Here is a 23,685-nt window from a genome sequence, read left to right as displayed (position 1 = left end):
AGGGAGAGAGAGGGGGGGGAGAGAGGGAGAGGGGGGAGAGGGAGGGAGAGAGAGGGGGGGAGAGGGAGGGAGAGAGAGGGGGGGGAGAGAGGGAGAGGGGGGGGAGGGAGAGGGGGGGAGGGAGAGAGGGGGGGGAGAGGGAGGGAGAGAGAGGGGGGGAGAGAGGGAGAGGGGGGGGGGAGAGGGGGGAGAGGGGGGAGAGGGAGGAGAGAGAGAGAGGGGGGGAGAGGGAGAGGGGGGAGAGAGGGAGGGAGAGAGAGAGGGGGGGAGAGAGAGAGAGAGAGGGAGAGGGGGGGAGAGGGAGGGAGAGAGAGGGGGAGAGAGGGAGAGGGGGGGAGAGGGAGGAGAGAGAGGGGGGGAGAGGGGGGGAGAGAGGGGAGGAGGGGGGGGGAGAGGGGGGAGAGAGAGAGAGAATGGATGAATAAAAGGAAAAAAGGGAAAGAAAGAGAGAGAGGGGTGTGAAAAGAGAATAAAGAAAGACAGATGAACCAATGGAAGGTAAGATAGATGGGAGAGGGGAAACAGAGAGAGAGGGGGGTGAGTGAGAGTTGTGGATGTAGAGAGAGAGAGAGAGAAAGTCATTAGACGACGAATCAAAGCTCATCTGACATCAGTCATCTCTATAGTCTGCTGTGATAGCAACGAGTGTGTGTGTGTGTGTGTGTGTGTGTGTGTGTGTGTGTGTGTGTGTGTGTGTGTGTGTGTGTGTGTGTGTGTGTGTGTGTGTGTGTGTGTGTGTGTGTGTGTGTGTGTGTGTGTGCGTGTGTGTGTGTGTGTGTGTGTGTGTGTGTGTGTTTCTGACTTCAATATAAAATTGAGGACACATTTCAGACCCCAATCTAATTGATTGGGGACAGCTTTCCCAATATGGGACAACAACACTATCCTCAATTGGGTAAAGAAATTATAATTATTTGTGTGCGTGTGTGTGTGTTTGTGTGTGTGTTCAAGTTCAAGTTTCAAGTTCAAGTTTTGTTTCATATTTGTCACATATAAACTATAAACTATAAACTAAATATACAAATTACAAAACAAAAGTACAAAATGCAAACAAATGTAAAAATGAGGTAGAGATGTAGTGCAAATCTTTTAGTAATAAATAGATAGAATTTGATGTAGTGTTAAAAAGTGTTTAAAGTGTCTAAAGTGAATGGCAACCGCCAAAACAATCACTTTAAACAAAATGTCACTTTAAAAAATAGAAAGTCTGGGCGGCTAAGTGACGCAGTGGGCAAGGCACTCGCCACTAACGCAGGAGATGCTGGGTTCGAGCCCAGCTCTCAGCGTTGCTACCGGCTTGGCTGGTCGTTCATACTAACACAATTGGCAGTGTTAGGGGGTGGGAAAGCCGGTGGGTGGGGATTGGACGTTGTGGACAGCGACTCCTACAGGTCGGTTGGTGCGCCTGTACAGCAGAATCAGGAAGTATCGGGGGCAGCGTGAGCCTCCCACGCGTTACTCCTCGCCACTGAGAGATCGTGCTGTTCAGGTGAAAAGATGCGACAGCTGCCTCCTCGTGTACCGGAGGGGACACGTGATGCAAGGCTTGGTCCTCACTGCAGCCGACCAGTAGGAGGCATAGTCTAGCAACGTTCGAGACAGGGGAGAATTGAAGGGAGAATTGGCGAAGAGAAATTGGGATGGGAGAAAATAGAAAATAAGGAGAAAAAGTGGATAAAAAAATAAATAAATAAATAAAATAAAATAGAAAGTCACTTTAAAGGAAGGAGGTAACTGTATAGTATAGTTTAGATACATTAAGAGTTAAAATTGAGGGCGCCCAAGTGGCGAACCATGTAACCTGCTGCGTCGCGGCCACGGCCGACCCGGGTTCGATTCCCGGACCCGCCGTTATAACTGAGGGGTACAATTCCCTGACTGTATTAATCAAGTATTAGTATCATTAAACTACTACCGTGTATGTACATTACTGGCCAATACCGTACACAGGTATATGATGAGAACTTCTCCACAATAACACGGTTTCCACACAAATACTCGTTTAGAATATTTATTACATCAAAAGGGTATTATTACATTACTTTAATTGCGCTTATAAGGCAAATAGAATGTGCATAGGCAAATCAATAATGAATATTAGTAATTATCTATGGTACTCAGGAGAGATACTGGAGATACTGAAAGGGGGGTACTACCGGTTGTAAGCCAGCAGGGGGAGGCAATGCTCTATACAAAGTCAAGGGTCCACGGAGGCGATATCACCCCTGTGTCAGCGGGGAAAGCAGCAGCTGTAATCCTAGGGTGCGCGCCGCAGATGAAGCCGTGGAGTCTCTGCTCCGACAGAGACGGGCTCGAGTGATGTCCTCACGGGCCTGTGTAGATCCCACAGTAGCAGCGGGGTAGGCGGTTCTCTGCTCCAGCAGCCACAGTCAAAGCAATAATCCTGCCGGAAGGTGGCTCTGCAATCACCGGTGTAGGTATCCTCCGTGGTGCGCGGTGGTCCACGATTGAACTTGACGTTACTTATCCTATTAGCACGCGGCAATAAGTGCTCTATGTAGACACACAATTACCCACTTCACGTGGTCTTTGACTCGTAATGAAGGCTTTTACTAGTAGGGAGCGAACGATACGTTAAACAAACGTAGTAGGATAACACGAGACTCTATCTTGGGGCGATGCGAGCCCTACTCTGCCCACGTTGCGTAGTGGGGAGAGACGTCACTTGGATAACTGGAACTGAACGAGACTGAACGGGACAAGGGACTAAGAGGAATTCTACATTTCTTGCGCCCTATTTATATGCACGGTGAACAAATAGTACCATTCGTATTTCGGTAGCCGTATTCCTACGCGGAACCGGGGCTAGTTGGGACATGTTCGTCGGCACTATTGAACTTGACTCAAGGGGCCTGTCTGCTGGCGCCAGGTTCTTGTCCAATGAGAGAATGAACTATTATGGGCTGTAGTAGAATAAAGGGATATAGTGACTGGTCTATGGTCATGACGACTGGACGGGATGAAGGGGGGCTTAGGAGGAAGCGGGCCTGAGACTGCTTTGATCTGTGCTTGGCTGTGCTTTCTCCTCCTCCGTCTGTTTCTCTTGTTTGCTCTGTACCCCATCTGAGGAGGGGCCGGTCCCGGCCGCCCCGTCAAGGAGTCGCTTGGGGTGCTGGGTTCGAGGTCAGCTACGTCTGGAGCGCAGCTGAGGGGGGTGGGGTTCCGAACTCCCTCTGGTACCCACGGTTCTCTCACGGGCCTCTCGCTTAATGTCAATAGCCTCTGCTGTACGGGGGAGAGGCCGGTGTCGCTCGCCTCTGTGTGTAGGCAGCGTGTAGACGTGGGTGGACTGTCAAGTCCGTAGAGGGGGCCCTGGAGCGTCCATCCCAGTCGGGTCTGAACCGCGACTGGGCATCCTTTGGTCCGACGTGGGCCGCCCCAATTGGGAGAATGAGGTCCGCGTGGTCGGAGCCGATGAGCAGGGTCGGTGTGGCGCCGTCGATAAGCGGTATAGGTAGTTGACGTAGGTGCACATACTTAGCCATCAGCTGTGGGATGGGGTAGGTGTACTGAGACAGGCCTATGTCGTGGCTGGTGAAGACGTTAGTTATACTATACTGCTTCTCGGGCTGGTCCACCGCTGCTATCTTGAAGGAGACCTTTTCACCCTTTATGGTCTTCTGGTCCCTTCTGATGGTGCGTATGGTCATTGTATCTTTGACACCTCGCAGGCCCAACTGGGCTGCTGCGGAAGCGAGGAGGAGAGTCTTTTCAGACCCATCGTCCAGGACGGCGTAAGTGTCCAGGACCTTGTCCTCGTAGCTCAGGAGCACTCTGACCACTTTGAGGAGCACACGGGGGGTCCCGCTATGCTGGTCAATGTGGAGCACTCCTGTGGGTGGTGACGTAGAATCTATATGGTGCGAGTCGCACCGTGGCTCCCAGTGTCTGCCGTAGCAGTCGGGACACCAGGGAGCGGTCTGGTGGAACTTTGGTGCTGGTGCCACCGCCTCGGCATGGTACATTACCGCGACGGGCCCACTCTGTTGTCCTGGCTGACGCCTGTTGATGTCATGCAGGACCTCCAAGTGGGTGCCACCGCACCTGCTGCACTTCTTCTTCAAGCGGCACTCAGCTGCTAGGTGGCTGCGCGCGCAGCGGAAGCAGCGGCGGTGGTCCTTGACCCACTGACTCACATCATCCGTGGTCAGCTTCTTGAAATCTTCGCACTGATACAGCCGATGTTCTCCCTCACAGTACTGGCACTCAATCTTCCACTGGTCCTCTTTCGTCGAGGGGGTGTTGTGGTTCTTGTGTGGTATTGATTCGGCTTGGTGCATAACGGTCACCAACCGGCGGTTATCCGTTTGTCCCCGAGGTCCGAGTCTTGGGCTTGGTCCACTCCATACGAACGTGTCGAGTCGTAGGCTACTGACCTCCCTGGCGAGGAACTCAGATAGGTCTAGGAGGGATGCCTCTGGACCGTTGGGGTCGCGGTAGTCTCTCTGCCGCCTGAAGCGCTCTTGTCGGGCGGGAGGGAGCTTCTCTAATATCCTCTCTACGTTAGAGTTAGCGTACAGTTCGTAGATACCCTTTTCCTTTTGGGACCCCAGCATCCCTACCAGGGACTGTACCTTGATAGACAGGTCATCTAGCGCTCTGTTGTCTCTGGCTGGGGGGAGACGGTCAATGTCTCTTATCTCCTGTATCACGTAGTCCCATACGCGTCCATACCGTTGGTCGAGTGCTGCTAGAGCCGCTGTGTATGGGGTAGTAGAGTTGGCATAGGCCAGCGCTATATTGTGCGCTCGGGGCACCTTGAGGTGCTTCAATAGGGTAGCATACTTGTGGCGTTCATCAGCTACATCAACCATCATTGTCTCTAAGCACATCCGTAGCTCCGTGTACTGTGCTCGGTTCTCATGGGTGAAGTCTGGAAACGTCGGTGCGCCAAGGTACGATGCCATGGATGACTGGCACATCGGTGAGCGTTGGGGAAGAGGCCTCCTAGGCGAGTCTCCCCGTGCGTGTCGTCTTGGGCTGGTACTTGGTGGGTACCGAAGGTCGGGTACCCAGGTGCTGTCCCTCGGGGCTGGCGGTGCGTCAAACTCACCCGTGAGTTGAGTCGGGGGTTTGTAGCGTAGGGCCTCGGGGCTGACTTCTGGGCTGTACTGGGCCTCCTGGGCCAGAGTACGTTGCTGCTGGTCGGCTTGACATTCCTCCTCTTCCTCCTCCTCTTCCTCTGCTAGGACCTGGAGTCTTCTGTTCAGTCTCTCGGCGTGGTCCGATTCTTCCCGGTTGCTGGGTCTCGTATGGACCGGCTGGGGAGGGGGTTCGGAGACGTGGACAGGATCCTCCTGTTGGCGGGGTCCCGGGTCGCTTCGTCGGGTAGGGGAATGTGTCCTAGACCCATGTCTTGACGATCTCTGAGAGCTCCGTGTGGAGTGAGGGGGTGTCGCCATGGCAACCAGTTTGTCCATCAGCTCCGCCTGCAGCCGGTCGCGCTCTGCCTCGCGCTGGGCATGGGCGGCGTCGCGCGCTGCTTCGCGCTGGGCATTGGCGACGTCGCGCTGCGCATTGGCGCTGGCCTGGGCAGCGTCGCGCTGTGCGTTGGCGGCGTCGCGCTGGGCATGTGCGACGTCGCGCTGTGCATTGGCGGCGGCGTGCTGTGCATCGGCGCGGCTTCTCTCAATGTTCTCTTCTGTCTGGAGGCGTCTGGTCTCCAGTCTTATGCGGTCGTCTTCACTCCTTTGTTGCGCCTGGAAGCGCTCTCGCTCGCCTGCAAAATGTTCGCGCTCGCGCGTCTGTTGCGCTTGAAGTCGATCGCGTTCGGTGGAGGCTGCCAGGGTGGCGATGAGTGCTTGCGCCAGCATCTTGTCCGCCGCGCTGGGGGAAGACGCCGTTCGGGGCGATCGGCTCCCGGCAGTACTTGTTGGAGACCCGTTCTCCTGTTGCGTACCGAGGAGATCCATCCCCTGGGTGCGCGTCTCTTCTTGTGGTGGGTCGGGTTCCATCCCTGGAGGGCTTTCTTTATCCTGGAGCGCTCCGGGGACTACCTCGTCGGCGTTGTCGGGGGATAAAGTCGTGTCAGTTCCCTCCTGGTCCCCACCGTGAGCTTGGTCAGTTACATTAGAACCCACTAGGGCCTCTGTTGGCGGGGTAGCCTGGTTGGTAGGGTCGGACATAATTTTACTATCCGCTTTAGTTATTTTATCCGTATCTAATTTCCCTTTAAAGCTAGGTATTGGACTGACAGAGTATGCCTCTAGATAGGGAGGTGGCTGCCGTCTGCGCTGCGGGCGATCTAGCTTAGGAGAACCGTTTGTGGAGTGTTCGTCATCGGCCATGTCAATATTAATATTATATTAATATTACGCTAATTATTATCCGGGGCTCGAAGGACCAATTATAACTGAGGGGTACAATTCCCTGACTGTATTAATCAAGTATTAGTATCATTAAACTACTACCGTGTATGTACATTACTGGCCAATACCGTACACAGGTATATGATGAGAACTTCTCCACAATAACACGGTTTCCACACAAATACTTGTTTAGAATATTTATTACATCAAAAGGGTATTATTACATTACTTTAATTGCGCTTATAAGGCAAATAGAATGTGCATAGGCAAATCAATAATGAATATTAGTAATTATTAGGGCTGTCAGTTTATCGCGTTAATTAGATTAATTAATTACACAGCAAATAATCGCGTTATGAAAATTAACTCAAAATTAATTACAAAAAAGTTTTTTTTTTTTTTTTTTTTATAATATTTTTTTTTGTATCTCATTCATTCCATAAGCATGTAGAATACACATTTACAGATTTATTTTTAATATGGTCCATTTGCATGTTCTTGGTATCTGATTCTAGGGACATCTATGAATCTCAGGGAATGTATTCCCAGTGTCAGAAATACTGTGGGCTAGATCCACAAAGAATGGATTGCACGGTGCAAGTTGCACCCTTACTTACAATTCATTATGAATTGAAAATGGGGGACGCTGATGTAAACAAGACGAAAGTCTTTCTCTGGTCTGCATCCCCTTAACAATTGTGTGTATTGAGCCGTACTGTATTGTACCCATTCTGCAATCTGTTAATAACATTTTCATTCAATCAATCAATCTGCGCGGTGATTGATTGAATGAACATTTTATTTTGAGTAAATTGTAATGAACCAAATGAGAATATCAATAATTTTTTTTTATCTTTGACTGTGAATAACACCATGCTCAAATTGACCAGACCTGAAAAATCTAAGCAAATTAATAGATGGAAGATGATTAAACAGAAGGTTTTGTAGATACAGTACTGAATTCTGCCATCCGGACACATGCAATTTGAAATATGATTATAGAATATAGAATATGAGGCATAAAATGGTAATGCGATTAAAATGCGATTAATTAGATTAATTAATTACAAATCCTGTAATTAATTAGATTAATTTTTTTAATCGCCTGACAGCACTAGTAATTATCTATGGTACTCAGGAGAGATACTGGAGATACTGAAAGGGGGGTACTACCGGTTGTAAGCCAGCAGGGGGAGGCAATGCTCTATACAAAGTCAAGGGTCCACGGAGGCGATATCACCCCTGTGTCAGCGGGGAAAGCAGCAGCTGTAATCCTAGGGTGCGCGCCGCAGATGAAGCCGTGGAGTCTCTGCTCCGACAGAGACGGGCTCGAGTGATGTCCTCACGGGCCTGTGTAGATCCCACAGTAGCAGCGGGGTAGGCGGTTCTCTGCTCCAGCAGCCACAGTCAAAGCAATAATCCTGCCGGAAGGTGGCTCTGCAATCACCGGTGTAGGTATCCTCTGTGGTGCGCGGTGGTCCACGATTGAACTTGACGTTACTTATCCTATTAGCACGCGGCAATAAGTGCTCTATGTAGACACACAATTACCCACTTCACGTGGTCTTTGACTCGTAATGAAGGCTTTTACTAGTAGGGAGCGAACGATACGTTAAACAAACGTAGTAGGATAACACGAGACTCTATCTTGGGGCGATGCGAGCCCTACTCTGCCCACGTTGCGTAGTGGGGAGAGACGTCACTTGGATAACTGGAACTGAACGAGACTGAACGGGACAAGGGACTAAGAGGAATTCTACATTTCTTGCGCCCTATTTATATGCACAGTGAACAAATAGTACCATTCGTATTTCGGTAGCCGTATTCCTACGCGGAACCGGGGCTAGTTGGGACATGTTCGTCGGCACTATTGAACTTGACTCAAGGGGCCTGTCTGCTGGCGCCAGGTTCTTGTCCAATGAGAGAATGAACTAGTATGGGCTGTAGTAGAATAAAGGGATATTCAGTGTATATGTACAAGGAATATACAAGGGATATCAAACGATATACAAATACTATTCAATATATATCCATAAATAAATACATATATTCGGTTTAATCTGACCCTTTGTAACAGCCGTCATTTGCCGAATGTCTTCCCCCGCTCTGTCTCCCGTTCTTCCTCTCTCTCTCTACTGGACTGCCCAGTAGTAAATAGCGATAAACACAAAAAAAAAATCTTACAAAAAAAAAAAAAAGTTAAAATTGTAAATTGTATATTGTATAGTAGTGTATATAAGAACCAGTTTCTCAGGAACTTAGCATGTCTTTTTTTTTACCATGCATATCTTGTGTCTTACCTATTTTATTTTTCTATGCCTATTTTTATTATTGTATTGCACAATCAATGCGGGCATGACCACCCGCATTTCACTGTATGCCCCTGGTATGTATGTGACAAATAAACCTCTTGATTCTTGATTCTTAAATGTTAAAGGTGAATGTTTAAAGTGGGTGTGTGCATGTGGATGTGTGTGCAATGAATGTAGAATAGATGGGTTGGTGTAGAGTCATTGAGCATCCTAATGGCCTGAGGATAGAAGCTCCTTCTGAGTCTCTCTGTACTGGCCATGAGACTCCGGTAGCGCTGAGATGGCCCTATACATAGCAGTTATTTTCATTGCATTTGATCTCGGTAGAGGAATTGCGTGCGTGCGTGCGTGAGTGAGTGAGTGAGTGAGTGAGTGAGTGAGTGAGTGAGTGAGTGAGTGAGTGAGTGAGTGAGTGAGTGAGTGAGTGAGTGAGTGAGTGAGTGTGTGTGTGTGTGTGTGTGTGTGAGAGTGTGTGAGTGTGTGAGTGTGTGAGTGTGTGAGTGTGTGAGAGTGTGTGAGTGTGTGTGTGTGAGTGTGTGAGTGTGTGAGTGTGTGTGAGTGTGTGAGTGTGTGTGTGTGTGTGTGTTTGTGTGCGTGCGTGCGAGTGAGTGTGTGTGAGTGTGAGTGTGAGTGTGAGTGTGAGTGTGAGTGTGAGTGTGAGTGTGAGTGTGTGTGTGTGTGTGTGTGTGTGTGTGTGTGTGTGTGTGTACCTGTGAGGTGAAGTCGTGCTGCTGGAGCTGCCTTCCCTCTCTGAGGTCCCAGCAGCGGACAGTATTGTCCAGCCCCCCCGTCCACAGCTTGGTGCCGTCGTTGGAGATGTCGATACAGCTGGCCCCGTCCGTGTGGCCCTGGAACTGCCTGCATGGGGGACATCGTAGAGAGCATACACAATAATTGAATCGTAGAGAGGATAAACAATAATTGAATCGTAGAGAGGATAAACAATAATTGAATCGTAGAGAGGATAAACAATAATTTTATCGTAGAGAGCATATACAATTAGGGATGTCCGATATTATCGGCCTACCGATATTGGCATAAAAATGTGATATCGGAAAATATCGGTATTGGTTTAATTATTATTATTCTTTTTTTTTACATTTACTTAACCTTTATTTACCCAGGCAAGCAAGTAAGAACAAATTATAATTTTATTTATTGTCAAAGTATGCATAATGTTGTGTTAATTACACGACGAGATATGTAATGTTAATTACCTGAAATTATTCCGTTTTTGGGGGGGGGGGGAACCCTGCATATATCGGTATCGGTTGATATCGGTTGATATCGGTATCGGAAATTAAGAGTTGGACAATATCGGTATAGGTAAAAAAAGCCAATATCGAGCATCCCTATATACAATAATTGAATCGTAGAGAGTAGGGGTGTAATGATGCATCGATTAATCGAAATGCATCGATTCTTAATGTGACGATTCAACTGCATCGATTTGAAAATGTTAGAATCGATTATAATCTAAATTAATCTAAAAAAATATATATATATATATATATATATATATATATATATATATAATTTTTTGTGTGTATTGTTTTTATTGATCTATAGTCCATTCATGCTGAGTGAATCAGTTCCCCCAGCCACATTTGTGTATTCAATTTTTTTTGGGGAATTAATTGATAGAAAATTTATCGAATCGAATCGAATCGTGGTCAAATGAAGAGATTTCATGATGGATTGAATCGTTGCCTGAATAATCGTAATCGAAATTAATCATTGTGAGGTCGCATCGTTACACCCCTAGTAGAGAGCATAAACATTCATTGAATCGTAGAGAGCATAAACAATAATTGAATCGTAGAGAGCATAAACAATAATTGAATCGTAGAGAGCATAAACAATAATTTAATCCACACTCTGTTAGACCTCCTCCCGGTGTATTTATTGCCATCAACGTTTTGACTGACATTATAGTTGGAGACACATCAAGGCTTCTTGCCCATGCACTTCCCACCTACCTCCTCTCATCCCCCACTCCTGACTAAACTCTGGTTGTGCAGAATTTAATCAGAATCGTGATGTACAATATCAAGTCTGGCGTTACCTTTTAAATAGAGACTTCCTTTGATGTGGTTTGAAACACTTCCAGTAGCTGTGTTCCTTCAGACTAATGTTCTCACACATACAATATTCTCAATCTAGCTAAATCACTGATTGTAATTTTTTTTAAATAATATATATATATATATATATATATATAATATATCATTTAGAAATGGGATTTAGATATTGTTTCATACTGAGATATGTATTTGATGTTCAGTTTATGAGGTTTCTCCCTCTCTCCTCTTCTCCTCTCTCCCTCCTCCTCATCCTTCTTCTCCTCCTCCATCTCATCCTCCTCCATCTCCTCCTCCTCCCTCTCCTCCTCATTCTCCTCCTCTCCTCCTCCTCCTCTCTCCTTGACTGTCTGGTTGTGGAGGTCCCACACTACAATGTTTCTCCCTCCTTCCCTCTCCTCCTCCTCCTCTCCTCCTCACCTGACTAGAGTCTGGTTGTGGAGGTCCTGCACTATGATGTTTCTCCCTCCTCTCCTCTTCCTCTCCTCCTCTCCTCTCCTTCTCCTCCTCCTTCTCTTCCCCTCCTCCTCTCTCCTCCTCCTCTCCTCCTCCTTCTCTTCCCCTCCTCCTCTCCTCCCCTCCTCTCCTCCTTCTCTTCCCCTCCTCCTCTCCTCCTCCCTTCATCCTCTCCCCCTCCTCTTCCCCTCCTCTCCTCCTCCTCTTCCCCTCCTCTCCTCCTCCTCCTCTCCTCTTCCTCTCCTCCTCCTCCTCTCCTCCTCTCCTCCTCCTCCTCTCCTCCTCCTCTCCTCCTCCCCTACTCCTCTCCTCCTCCTCCCTTCATCCTCTCCTCCTCTCCTCCTCCTCTTCCCCTCCTCTCCTCTCCTCCTTCTCTTCCCCTCCTCCTCTCCTCCCCTCCTCTCCTCCTCCTCCCTTCATCCTCTCCTCCTCCTCTTCCCCTTCTCTCCTCTCCTCCTCCTCTTCCCCTCCTCTCCTCCGCCTCTCCTCCTCCTCTCCTCCTCCTCCTCTCCTCCTCTCCTCCTCCTCTTCTCCTCCTCCTCTCCTCCCCCTCTCTCCTCTCCTCTCCTCCTCTCCTCTCCTCCTCTTCCTCTCCTCCTCTCCTTTCCTCTCCTCTCCTCTCCTCCTCCTCTCCTCTCCTCCTCTCCTCTCCTCTCCTCTCCTCTCCTCTCCTCTCCTCCTCCTCTCCTCCCCCTCTCTCCTTACCTGACTAGAGTCTGGTTGTGGAGGTCCCACACCACGATGTTCCCGTCGCTGCAACAGGAGAAGCAGACCTTGTTGTCAGGGGAGATGGCCAGGGCGTAGCAGGCGGGGGCAGACGACGTCAGCTCCGCCTTGATACGGGGAGTGGGCGTGGCCAAGTCCCAGATTGACAGCGTGCTGGCCTCCCCGCCCACAATCAAGGTCCGCCCGTCAGGAAGGATCTTACAGGAGCGGATGTAGTTGTCCCTGTTCTGATTGGTCGAGATAAAGAAGACAGGCAGTTAGTTCTAGGTGAAAGGACGACCAATGTATGAGGCACAAGGAAATATGATCACCTCAACTCAGGAAATGAATGTGGACATTTTGATAACGTCAATCTGAATGTGGCTCTAAATGAGATTCAATTAAATAAAGGATGACAATGTCAATAAGAGCAAATCACCTCCATATGAGGCTGTGCCTGTGTGGGTTGATGAGTGTGTTAATAACTGAATGTTCATGGCTGTGTTCATGCGTGTGTGTTGATTAGGGTTGGGCACCGAGAACCGGTTCTAATAGGAACCGGTAACTAACTTCCGGTTCCGGAACCGCTAAGAAGATGTTTGAATTTCGATTTAAATTAAAAAAAATCGCCTCCTCATGTTACTTCTCCGGCGAGGCATCTGAAGAGACCCAAGTGTTTCGCCGAGCCGGAAAACGTGTGGAATCCATAATTTACAGTACCCAGCGCTGAATCAATAAACGCGATCGATATTTGGAATGGCGATCAGGAATTGGAATAATCTTTTTGGGTAACCTCTGATCTGAGGTAAGCAATTTATTTTACCAGTCTTGGGGTAATCGGATCTATTTTGACCTATATATCAGCGTGTGCCCCATGTGTGTGTGTGTGTGTGTGTGTGTGTGTGTGTGTGTGTGTGTGTGTGTGTGTGTGTGTGCTCGCTGATCAGGAAATGAGAGAATATATTTTTCAGATCGCTTCTATAGCGTGCATAAGTACACATATACTATCGATAATCTAGCGTTTATTTGAAAACGATTCATAAATAGGCCGAAAAATTACAACGTTTTTTGTGTATGCCAGAATATTCCAGTAAAGGGCGTTTATCACGGAATCTATATATTTTCCTGAAAAACTAGGGCTTTTCAAAATGCTATAAAACGGAAATGAACGGATTAAAAAACAATCCGTCTCGACAATGTTGACTGCAAACAAGTCATTGATAAGCGACGGGCAGATTAGACACATAGCCATAATTTAAGACAGAGATTATGCGTTCACAACGCTATCATTGAAGTGGGTGGTGGCATTCAACCATGCTTTACCATGTTAACAAGTGGCACTGATAGTGTTAATTAATACCCTAGTTACAGTACAGCAACCAAATTAAACTGTATCAAGTCAACTGACAATGTGAATAGTATGAAAAAAATTAAGGATTTTTTTTTATATCCACTTTTTCTCCCATTTTTTATTTTTCTCCCATCCCAATTTCATATCGTCCAATTCAACCCTCCCCTATCTCGAACGCTGTTTCTTGCCTCCCACAAGCCGGCTGTAATGTGGACGTGTAAGCCATACATGCACGAGTCCCCTCCGATACTCGAGGTAACAGCAGTCGCATCTTTTCACCTGCACAGCGCAATCTTTCAGCGTCAGGGGTCTGCGCTTTGGAGGGACGCCGCCCCCGTCGCTTCCTGATTCTACTGCGCAGGCGCACCAACCGACCTGTAGGAGTGGCTGTCCACAACGCCCGATCCCCACCCATCAGTTTCCCTCCCCCTAATACTGCCAATTGTATTAGTACGGACGACCAGCCAAACTGAAAACAATGTGGAGCGCTGGGCTCGAACCCAGCGTCTCCAGCATTGGAGGTGAGCGCCTTGCCCACTGCACCACCTAGCCGCCTAAAATAAAAGATTTTTCAAATAAAAATGTTCTCCTGTGAAATAAGCTGTGACCTGTTTTGACCTGCACCTCAAAGAATCTAAATGGCAGTAGCGGCTGCTGGTTCTCTCTCCACTAGGGGCGCTATACCAAAACATTTTGCAAACATGTACAGTACCACGCAACCGACTCATGGCAAGACGTGAGCAATTCGACTCACACTCACGGCAATGAATCGGCTCTTATGAACGAGTCGCTCAGCTGTTACTACAACAACACACAACCAGTCAAATAAAGTATAGTCTAATTCACAACTTGAAACACAATATATAAATAGAAAAGTTAGAAACAAAACTCGCTCCGTCTCCAAACACACGCAGATCTCTCCCTCTCTCCTTCTCTCTCTCACACACAGCGCGACGTGGAATCGATTCGTTACACAATCAGACCTATTATATACCAAGAATAACTTCAGTATGAGTACAGGGCTGTACACATATTTTGCATATTGTTAAACGAGCCAAGGCTAGCTATTAAACTATCGATATGAATCGAAAATCTGGGACCCTGATGTAAACAAGACAAACGTCTTTCTCTGGTCTGCATCCCCTTAACAATTGTGTGTATTGAGCCGTACTGTATTGTACCCATTCTGCAATCTGTTAATAAAGTTTTCATTCAGTCATTCATTCAAACATAGACGATATTGAACAAGCCATAATCCACGTATTTTCAATCCAAAAGAAAGAGAGAGAGAGAGAGAGAGAGAGAGAGAGAGAGAGAGAGAGAGAGAGAGAGAGAGAGAGAGAGAGAGAGAGAGAGAGAGAGAGAGAGAGAGAGAGAGAGAGAGAGAGAGAGACTCACTGTTTAGTTGACACGTCCAGGGCAGGAGGGCTTGCCTTGATAAAGTGTATAATCCACTGTTGATGTATTCCAGACCACTGTCCACTGTGTCCAGACTGCATCCGCCATATAGCTTGTTAGCCAAGTGTTAGCTTGTTAGCAGTTAGCACCACACAACACAAGTACTTCATTCCTTTGTCCATTTCCGCGTCGAATAGACTGCAAACTACCTGGCGTTCTATCGCCATGCTCTAAGACAAACTCTAACCTTAACCAACTTTGAAAGAGTGCCTAAGCTTAACAGTCTAAAGAACTTGCAGTCACGGCACGCTCTAAGACAAACAGCTGCATCTCACAACAACACAACTATCTCTACCACCAACGGACCAACCTAGGAATAAGCTAGAATTGGTACATTAGAAATTGGATTCGGCCAATCAGAGATCGTCTCTGTGAAATTCTGCTACGGAAAAAAATACTGGCGTCGGCCAATCAGAGAGCGTCTCCGCGAAATGCGGCTACAGAAATTCTTGACGCTACTGGCTAGACCGCTTCAAATCGCGCCCGGATTCCAACATACGCGTTACGCACTGATTGGCTGTGACGGATACAGCGATCAAACCGTGACGCGCACTCAGAGCGCTATCGCGTCTAGCCCGGGCCGAGAAATACAAAAAAATAATAAAAAAAAAAGAAAAGTGAGTCACTTCCTGTTCAAGAAAACAAGTATTTTTTTTTTATATAATAACGTTATATTGTGCATTGGAAACACAAACATACTTAAAATGAGTAAATATTATTAATTTTAAACATGTTTATATTATTTATAGGGCTATAAAACAAAAAACTAAAAACTTATTTTTCTTGTTCTCTCATATAACCAGGGTAGGGCCTGAGGGGGGGCGGCGCCCGAGCGCCCCTAGTGGCGAGCCGCCACTGCTAAATGGAGAATCGGAATCGGAATCATTCAAATCCAAACGATGCGCAACCCTAGTGTTGATAAGTGTGTTTATAAGTGTGTTGATAAATAATGACTGTGTTGATTGTGTCTCCTTGTCTCCTCTGAACTTGTAAGTCGCTTTGGATAAAAGCGTCAGCTAAATGACTAAATGTAAATGTATGTACATGTCCTCTCCTCACCAGACAGTCCAGTTGTGTGTTCTGTTCCGTTAGGGGCTCTGCTTGGCATCACACTGCACTCCCTCGCGTACGTGCACGCGCACTGAATAAAATTCCACAAGATATACCTTTAATACCAGTATTAGTCTGACCACACCCCTCATCAGCTTACCTTCATAAGCAGGTGTGTGGTCACCTGCTCTCCTCCTTCTCGCTTTCACCACAAGGAAGTGCCTCGGTAGTACCCCACTTGACGTGTTGTTAGTTGAGGTGGAGAAAAATGTTGTTTACAAGGAGGAGATACGTTGACATCATATCTTTATTTTCTCTCTCACTATTTTTTTCGAGAAAATACGGCGATATTGTCTTCGTACTGGAGTGTCTGGAAGATGATGATCATTCTAAAAACCCTCCACCGGTTTTCGTATTGGGAGCACGCCGCTGCATGCTTCTCAACTGCAGTTCCTTGTTGTGTTTGTTGGGGTGAAACCTGTCAGGCCACAGCTGAACTGTCGGACACGCCGCTGTTGTGAGAAGCGGTGGGTTTCAGGTTGGGTGAGTACTGTTGCTGGCGGGCTTCACTTGTCTGTTAGTGCTATGGGGGCTACTTGACAATGTTTATGGAAACCGGCCCCAGGCTAGGGTCCTTTGTTCAGCCACCTAGGCGACAGAAGGCCTTGGTCTGAAGACCATTGTAGTTTTAACTAGTGGGCCGCGACCATTAACACTGGTGATCCCTGTGTGTTCTGGACGAGTGGATTTCTCTCTGTCCCGTGTTAAGCCCCTTCTTTCATATCCAAATGAGAGTGTTCCTTCACGAGGAGATATGTGCATGGATGTGCGATAGCGGCAGATCCATGTTCAAGTCAGCTACACAGGCCAGTTTGGTATTGTGCTGATTCCGTCGGGTGTTGGTAAAATCACCGTTGTAAAGCAGTGTTGACATCTTGTTTCTCTTTTCTCTTAAAAAGTGAGGAGAGGTTCAGAACGGCGGCCTGTCTGGGTGAGTGTTATGTCATTGTATACATGTTCAGGTATAGCTGCTTAGCTTACGGTTAGCCAGTCAGCTGTTAGCTGCTGCGTTAGCCTGCTGTGATCGCTGCATGGCCTACTTACGTTGGGCCTACTGTTAGCCAGTCAGCTGTTAGCTGCGGCATATCGTGATCACTAGGTAACGTTAGCTTGCTGCTATAGGCCTCGCGCAAGCTCGCTTCTGGTCGCGTGCGCCGTTAGCTCGGCGTCTCGCGAGCAGGGGCAGTAGCGCCCGAACGGTTGGAGCGGCCGTTAGCTTAATGCTACTCTGTTGAACGTGCTTTGATTGTAACATGTTTTACACTCTTGACTACGACGTCATCCTTGACAGGGGATGTTCGTCGACCCTGCCCTGAGCCAGGACGGCAAGGTTGCGTCAACAAAGAGGACTGTAGTGCGGGTTGGAGCGGCGACGCTGCCTAGTTCGAACAACACAGGAGCGGCTGTGTTCCTACGGTGTCTGTGACTGCACTTCGCTGATCTACGTTCCGGGTAGGACAGGGTTTGACCAGACCTTATAACACGTCTTCTGGTTTTACTTTTCTAAATGTGTTGTGAATAACGATGTTTTCCCAAACGTGTGTTGCTGCAATGCATTTAGGATACGACGCGAGTTATGTGTGTACTGTTTTTGTCACTGGCAGTTAGCTTCTCCGTGCAAATCGGATGTGATCTGGTTGTTGTGTGAGAAACATCATGGTGTTTATATGTACCGTGTACTCACAACTAAGGTAACTAACCTATGAAGCTATGCTTGGTGACAAGTGAGTAAAAGAATGTTCTTTTTTTCAGCCTGTGATGACAATGAACAGTGTGTTCACATATTAACAGGTTTTCCTGTTTTAACTGGCCGTATTGAGGGTAAAATAAGAGGATTGTGTTTCCCCCCGGTTCCCTGGGGACTTTTTCATCCTCCTATCAGACATGTTGTGCACTAATTGTGTTTTTTGTGTGGTAGGGATGCGATGTAACCCTTAGCTTGGTGCTGAGGTTGTGCTAAAACTGCTGGAGAAACTTTATTTTCCTAAAAGAAAAGATGGTTTGGTCGCTGTCGTGTGTGCTTAGCAAGGCCTGTGGCCGATACTAATCGAGAATTATGTATTCTCTCATTGTGAAAAACGGCGTTCCTCTGTTGAGTGTTTTTGCCATTTTTTGTAGGTGATGATGGGTTGTGTGTGTCATGTGACCTACAACTGGGTTGGACTGGCCACAGAAGCACATGTGTATGTTGGACCGGGGCTCTTAGAGCCCTCTCTATTCTGTGTTTTTTCCTTAGTAAAAATCAGATAGCAGGTTAGCTCATGCGCTGTGTGGAGCTGTCAGACGCTTCATAGAGCTGACTATGACTGTGTCATATTCTCTTTTTGTCATTACATCGTATCATGGGTGTGGGGTCGTAAAGGGGTGAACTGGTAACCTTTCCTCTCCCCCTTGTTTCTGTCGGTCAGGGGTACACCCCCTGTCCTTCAAGGTTCCCGTCACGTGGCGGTTCGGCACGTTACGGGGGGGGGGGGGGGAGTTTCCTGGTCCCACGGCCTGGTATATTGGGCGTGTGCACCGCAGGAATTCCCCCACCATAGAGTACGTCACCGTGCGCGTCTCTGTTGGTAGGACTTCCGTGTGCTGTTCAGGTCCATGTGATGGATCTGTTTCAGGGGGGTGGTCAGGGCTCCTTCTCACCAAGCGCCTATTCGGGCCTTCTGTGAGTTCGGACTCCTTCTTCCATGTGAGGGAGCCTCCATCAGAGTACAGAGCCTTCCTCCTCAGATTGTCAAAGTGAGTGGACCCTCTAGAAGGTGTCCTGTTCTATTGTATATGTATTCGATTCAATTCGATTGTTGAGTGTGTATGGGTTCAGTGCCTCTTCCCCGGAGAGCCCTAAAACCAATTTTTTACATGGCTCAAGGTGCAATATATTCTTTTCAATCTGTACAGCTCGCGTGGGAAGTCTCTCTGGGGATCCCCGTCTCCTTCCTATGGGAGGGTGGTGGGATGTAAAAATGTGAATTTTTTTTACCCCTGGCTGTGTAGACTGGGATACATACTGTTGATGCTTCCTTCTTTTCTATTCAAAAAGTGTTGGAGTTAGGAAGTGTCACACCCCTCTTGTCGTTCCCCTGGGCGCCTTGGGGATTCAATGACAGGTCTAAATAGCCTGTTCATTGATGGGGGTGTGTCCCGACGCACGTATAGTGCTAGCTCGCTGTAAACAGGCGACTGACTGGCACGCCTTGGTTGCTTGTGGTTGAAACAGCGTTTTTATAAAGCAACTGAGATGGGGGTTTTTCCTCTTCCGACGACCAAATCCCACGACCTGGGTTGGTTTTTCGACGGATTCTCGTTCATGTCTGGGGGATGATGACGGAATGGATCTGAACGTATGTAGAGGGGTCTCACGCCCTTGGGGTGGGCCACCAGGCGCGGTTCGCCCGAACGTCTGGGTGGCGCCTTCTTTTCATGTTAAGATCGACACGCATATCTGCCCTTCTCCTGGAGTAGGCATGTCGGCGTGGTTAGGGCACGGGACTGGTTCTGGTCACGCTGGTCCGGATCAGTTGAACCCGTTGTCCGCCGGGGATGCAGATCTGCTGTTCTGGTACCCTGAGGGACTTGGGCTTTTTTCAGGGGGAAAAATGCCAGGTCGGTCCGGGTGTCACAGGGTTAAGCGCTATGGAGACCCTGGTTGGGTACGTTTTTACTCAGCACTGTCGTAATGGCTTACAGCCATGCCATTCTGTACACGCTCGATCTCGTCGGATCTCGGCCGCTACACAGGCAGTGGTACAGTCGTGGTCACACGCGGTTACACGCCGTGTTACTAGATGATCAGTACGCGCGCACAAAGATGCGCTCTATCCAATATTACGACTGCACCACTGTACACAGGTTGGTCCTGGTTAGTACTTGGTTGGGAGACCGCCTGGGAATACCAAGTACGGTGTGCTTAGGGGCTGGTTCTCCATTCTTTTTCGCTCCTCTCTCACGCATGGCGAAGAGGGGCCTGTTGGGGTGGTCTTTGACCTCCTCTGGTGACCCTGTGCTTCCCGTATCGCCAGGCCCGGTCCGAGGTAATGTTCGTCGACCCGTAGGCCTGGGTTAACCCTTTTTTGAAAACTGAGACACTTGTACTGCGGTATAGCCGGTGTATACCCGCAGGTGTGTTTTGGAGTTTTTTCTTGAGGGGTTATAGGAACAACCACCGCATTGGGTAACGCCAAGGTGGTTGATTCCCTGGTGTGTTGGAGCAGTGTCAACTCTCGGGTTCACCGGTTGAGGGTGCCCCTGCACGTTCATGACGTCTGCCAATCGTGTCAGCCTTCTCTGCCTCAACCCCTCTGGGTGGGTTTTTTTTTAATGGAGGCTTGGTCATGCAACAGCGCCAGCATACGCCCCTTCCACCGGGGCGGCTGTGTTCAGCTGTCCCCTCTGGCGCCTGTCTTGTCCGCAGTCTCCAGGCTAGGGTTAACAGCCTGTTGCCTGGTTTTTCCCCGGTGCGCTGCCTGCTTCCGTTGGTTAACCTTTTTTGTGTGCTTACGGCCATGCTGACTGCCTGTTCTGCAGGGTCAGTGTGCCAGGCGGTGTACTATTGGGGGGACAGGGCCCGCTCGGCTTACGGCCATACCAACCTGAACACGCCCGATCTCGTCCGATCTCGGAAGCTAAGCAGGTTCTGGCCTGGTTGGTACTTGGATGGGATACCGCCTGGGAATACCAGGTGCAGTAACTGAGGGGCCTTTGTCCGAATACGCTGGCGATGTGGGGGGCGGGGTCACTAGGTGCCCACCTGGTGGGGTCTTGATGCTGGCATCATGGACTTCTCCGGGCCCCCATTCCAGGGAGTCCAGTCCTTTTGGTGGGTCTGGGTCTTCCTTCGCGCTCCGCTGCTACGGCCTTGCCACGGGGTTGGGTTTGCCCTTGACCCCGTGATTCTGGGGGCAGTAACGAGGTTGTTCCTCCGTTCGTTCCCGGGTGGCATGCGGGTTGTGCGTGTGTGTAGTCGTGGGGTCAAGCCACGGTCTGCTCACCCTGTGCGTTGAGTTGCTTGAGTGCCTCTTCGCACGGTCGGGTCCGTCGCCCTCCCGTGAAGCCCCTAATAGGGGGGATGCCCTCCATTAGGGGGGGTCGGGGGGGCTCGGCCCTCCCTGTTCTGATGGTTGTGGGGGGCTGTCAGCGGGGTGTATTTGTTAGCCAGCGGCTCCGCTTGGCCTCCCCTTGTGCAGTGTGATGCCAAGCAGAGCCCCTAACAGAACAGAACGTTAGGTTATGGCTATAACCAAGTTCTGTTAGTTAGGGGTGACGCTTGGCATCAGACGGCCGCTGCAGCCCTTGACCTCACCTTGTGGTGAAAGCTTGGGTAGGAGGAGAGCAGGTGACCACACACCTGCTTATGAAGGTAAGCTGATGAGGGGTGTGGTCAGACTAATACTGGTATTAAAGGTATATCTTGTGGAATTTTATTCAGTGCGCGCGCACGTACGCGAGGGAGTGCAGTGTGATGCCAAGCGTCACCCCTAACTAACAGCACTTGGTTATAGCCATAACCTAACGTTAATGACTGTATTGAAGAGTTTGTGTTAATGACTATATGTTAATGACTGTGTTGAAGAGTTTGTGTTAATGACTATATGTTAATGACTGTGTTGAAGAGTTTGTGTTCATGTGTCTCCTTGTCTCCTCTCCTCACCAGACAGTCCAGTTGTGTGTGTTAATGACTATATGTTAATGACTGTATTGAAGAGTTTGTGTTAATGACTATATGTTAATGACTGTATTGAAGAGTTTGTGTTAATGACTATATGTTAATGACTGTATTGAAGAGTTTGTGTTAATGACTATATGTTAATGACTGTATTGAAGAGTTTGTGTTAATGACTATATGTTAATGACTGTATTGAAGAGTTTGTGTTAATGACTATATGTTAATGACTGTATTGAAGAGTTTGTGTTAATGACTATATGTTAATGACTGTATTGAAGAGTTTGTGTTAATGACTATATGTTAATGACTGTGTTGAAGAGTTTGTGTTGATGTGTCTCCTTGTCTCCTCTCCTCATCAGACAGTCCAGTTGTGTGTTAATGACTATATGTTAATGACTGTATTGAAGAGTTTGTGTTAATGACTATATGTTAATGACTGTATTGAAGAGTTTGTGTTAATGACTATATGTTAATGACTGTATTGAAGAGTTTGTGTTAATGACTATATGTTAATGACTGTATTGAAGAGTTTGTGTTAATGACTATATGTTAATGACTGTATTGAAGAGTTTGTGTTCATGTGTCTCCTTGTCTCCTCTCCTCACCAGACAGTCCAGTTGGGCCATGGCACTCTTGCTGCCGGGCTGGCTGATGTCCCAGACCTTGACGCAGCCCTTGCCTCCGGTGTAGACATGACGGGTGGAGGTGCTGATGGTGACGGCACACACCACCTCTCCGTGGCCCAGGGTGTGGATCTGACGGGCGTGGCGTGGGATGCCAGGGCCCAGCAGGGCATCGGGGGGGAAGGGTACCGGCTGCATCTGGCCGTCCGCACTCACGTGGAAAGAGTAGGCACTGGAGAGAGAGAGAGAGAGAGAGAGAGAGAGAGAGAGAGAGAGAGAGAGAGAGAGAGAGAGAGAGAGAGAGAGAGAGAGAGAGAGAGAGAGAGAGAGAGGGGGAGAGAGAGAGAGGGGGATAGAGAGACAGATATAGAGATAGAGAGAGATGGGGAGGGAGAGAGAGAGCAAGAGAGAGATGGAGGGATAGATATAGATAGAGAGAGAGAGAGAGAGGGGGGGGGGGGGTGGTGGGGGTGCTGTTAAATTGATGTAGACATCTTATCTCATAAAGGTCTCTGAAGCCCATGTGTGACTGAGAGGACAGATGAGGAGGAACACATCAAGGAGGTGATGAGATGGATGAAGGATACACACACACACACACACACACACACACACACACACACACACACACACACACACACACACACACACACACACACACACACACACACACACACACACACACACACACACACACACACACACACACACACACACACACACACACACACACACACACACACACACACACACACACACACACACACACACACACACACACACACACACACACACACACACGCCAAAGAAGAAGACCGACAGGGGCGTAATAGCTTTGGAACTTGAGTAATATTTGTCCAAAATCTGGCAATTACTTTGTTCACAATAGCCGTGGGCAGCAATGCATAATGGCTGATTGTATTACAGAGCAGAAAGCAGACGTGATATTGCTAATGGCCGATCAATACTGTGGCTGTCGGGCGCCAAGGTTGTTTTATGATTTCATATTAGTAGCACCGAGAGAGAGAGTATTGCTTCTCCACAATAATAACAATAACAATAATGTTCAGCACAGCCAACCAAGCCAAGTATGCAGGTTATTCTGCCTGAAGGATCTCAAGGGGCTCTGGCTTTCAGGTCTCAGATTAACGTACTACTGTTATAAACAGAGGGGATATTACTGGAGACTAACAGGCTTTACAGGTCTCAGATTAACATGCTACTGTTACAGAGGGATATTATTGTGATATTGTAACTGGGTTTAAAATATATGAGGAGATGCACTGTTTGACGGATTTTGATGACGTGACGTGACTTGATCAATTGAATGAGCCTTTAGCGTTTTGATGAATGAATTTGAGAAAATGCATTTATCTGTTCAAGCACTGTTATCTGATGATGAACATGAGGTGTCACTGGTATAAACCAAAGGTTAATCAATTCAATGCATGTATGGATGATGTCCGAAACAGATTAAAACCTGATTAATAGTGAAACTGCAAGCCTCCAACTCCCTCTCTGACACGTTATTTCGGGGGTCGCGCCTTGAAAACTTTGGGAACCATGTATTTATATAGTACATGATACCTAAGCCGAGCGCA

General features: G+C 48.2%; 1 protein-coding gene across 1 annotated transcript in view; it reads right to left on the bottom strand.

The window, feature by feature from the left end:
• Window positions 1-23,685, bottom strand: part of LOC311224627 (transducin-like enhancer protein 1) — a 49,282-nt gene that overhangs the window by 11,432 nt on the left and 14,165 nt on the right. The window contains exons 6-8 of the mRNA XM_084309667.1: window positions 22,067-22,316; window positions 11,884-12,131; window positions 9,352-9,499 (exon numbers count right to left, since the gene is read on the bottom strand). Of these exons, the coding sequence (XP_084165793.1) occupies window positions 9,352-9,499; window positions 11,884-12,131; window positions 22,067-22,316 (646 nt within the window). The remainder of the gene's footprint in view (window positions 1-9,351; window positions 9,500-11,883; window positions 12,132-22,066; window positions 22,317-23,685) is intronic.

Source organism: Notolepis coatsorum (assembly GCF_963971535.1).
Source record: "Notolepis coatsorum genome assembly, chromosome: 3".
Classification (NCBI taxonomy): domain Eukaryota; kingdom Metazoa; phylum Chordata; class Actinopteri; order Aulopiformes; family Paralepididae; genus Notolepis; species Notolepis coatsorum.
The sequence above is the reverse complement of the archived record's forward strand: the minus strand, read 5'-3'. Positions and strand labels throughout refer to the sequence as shown.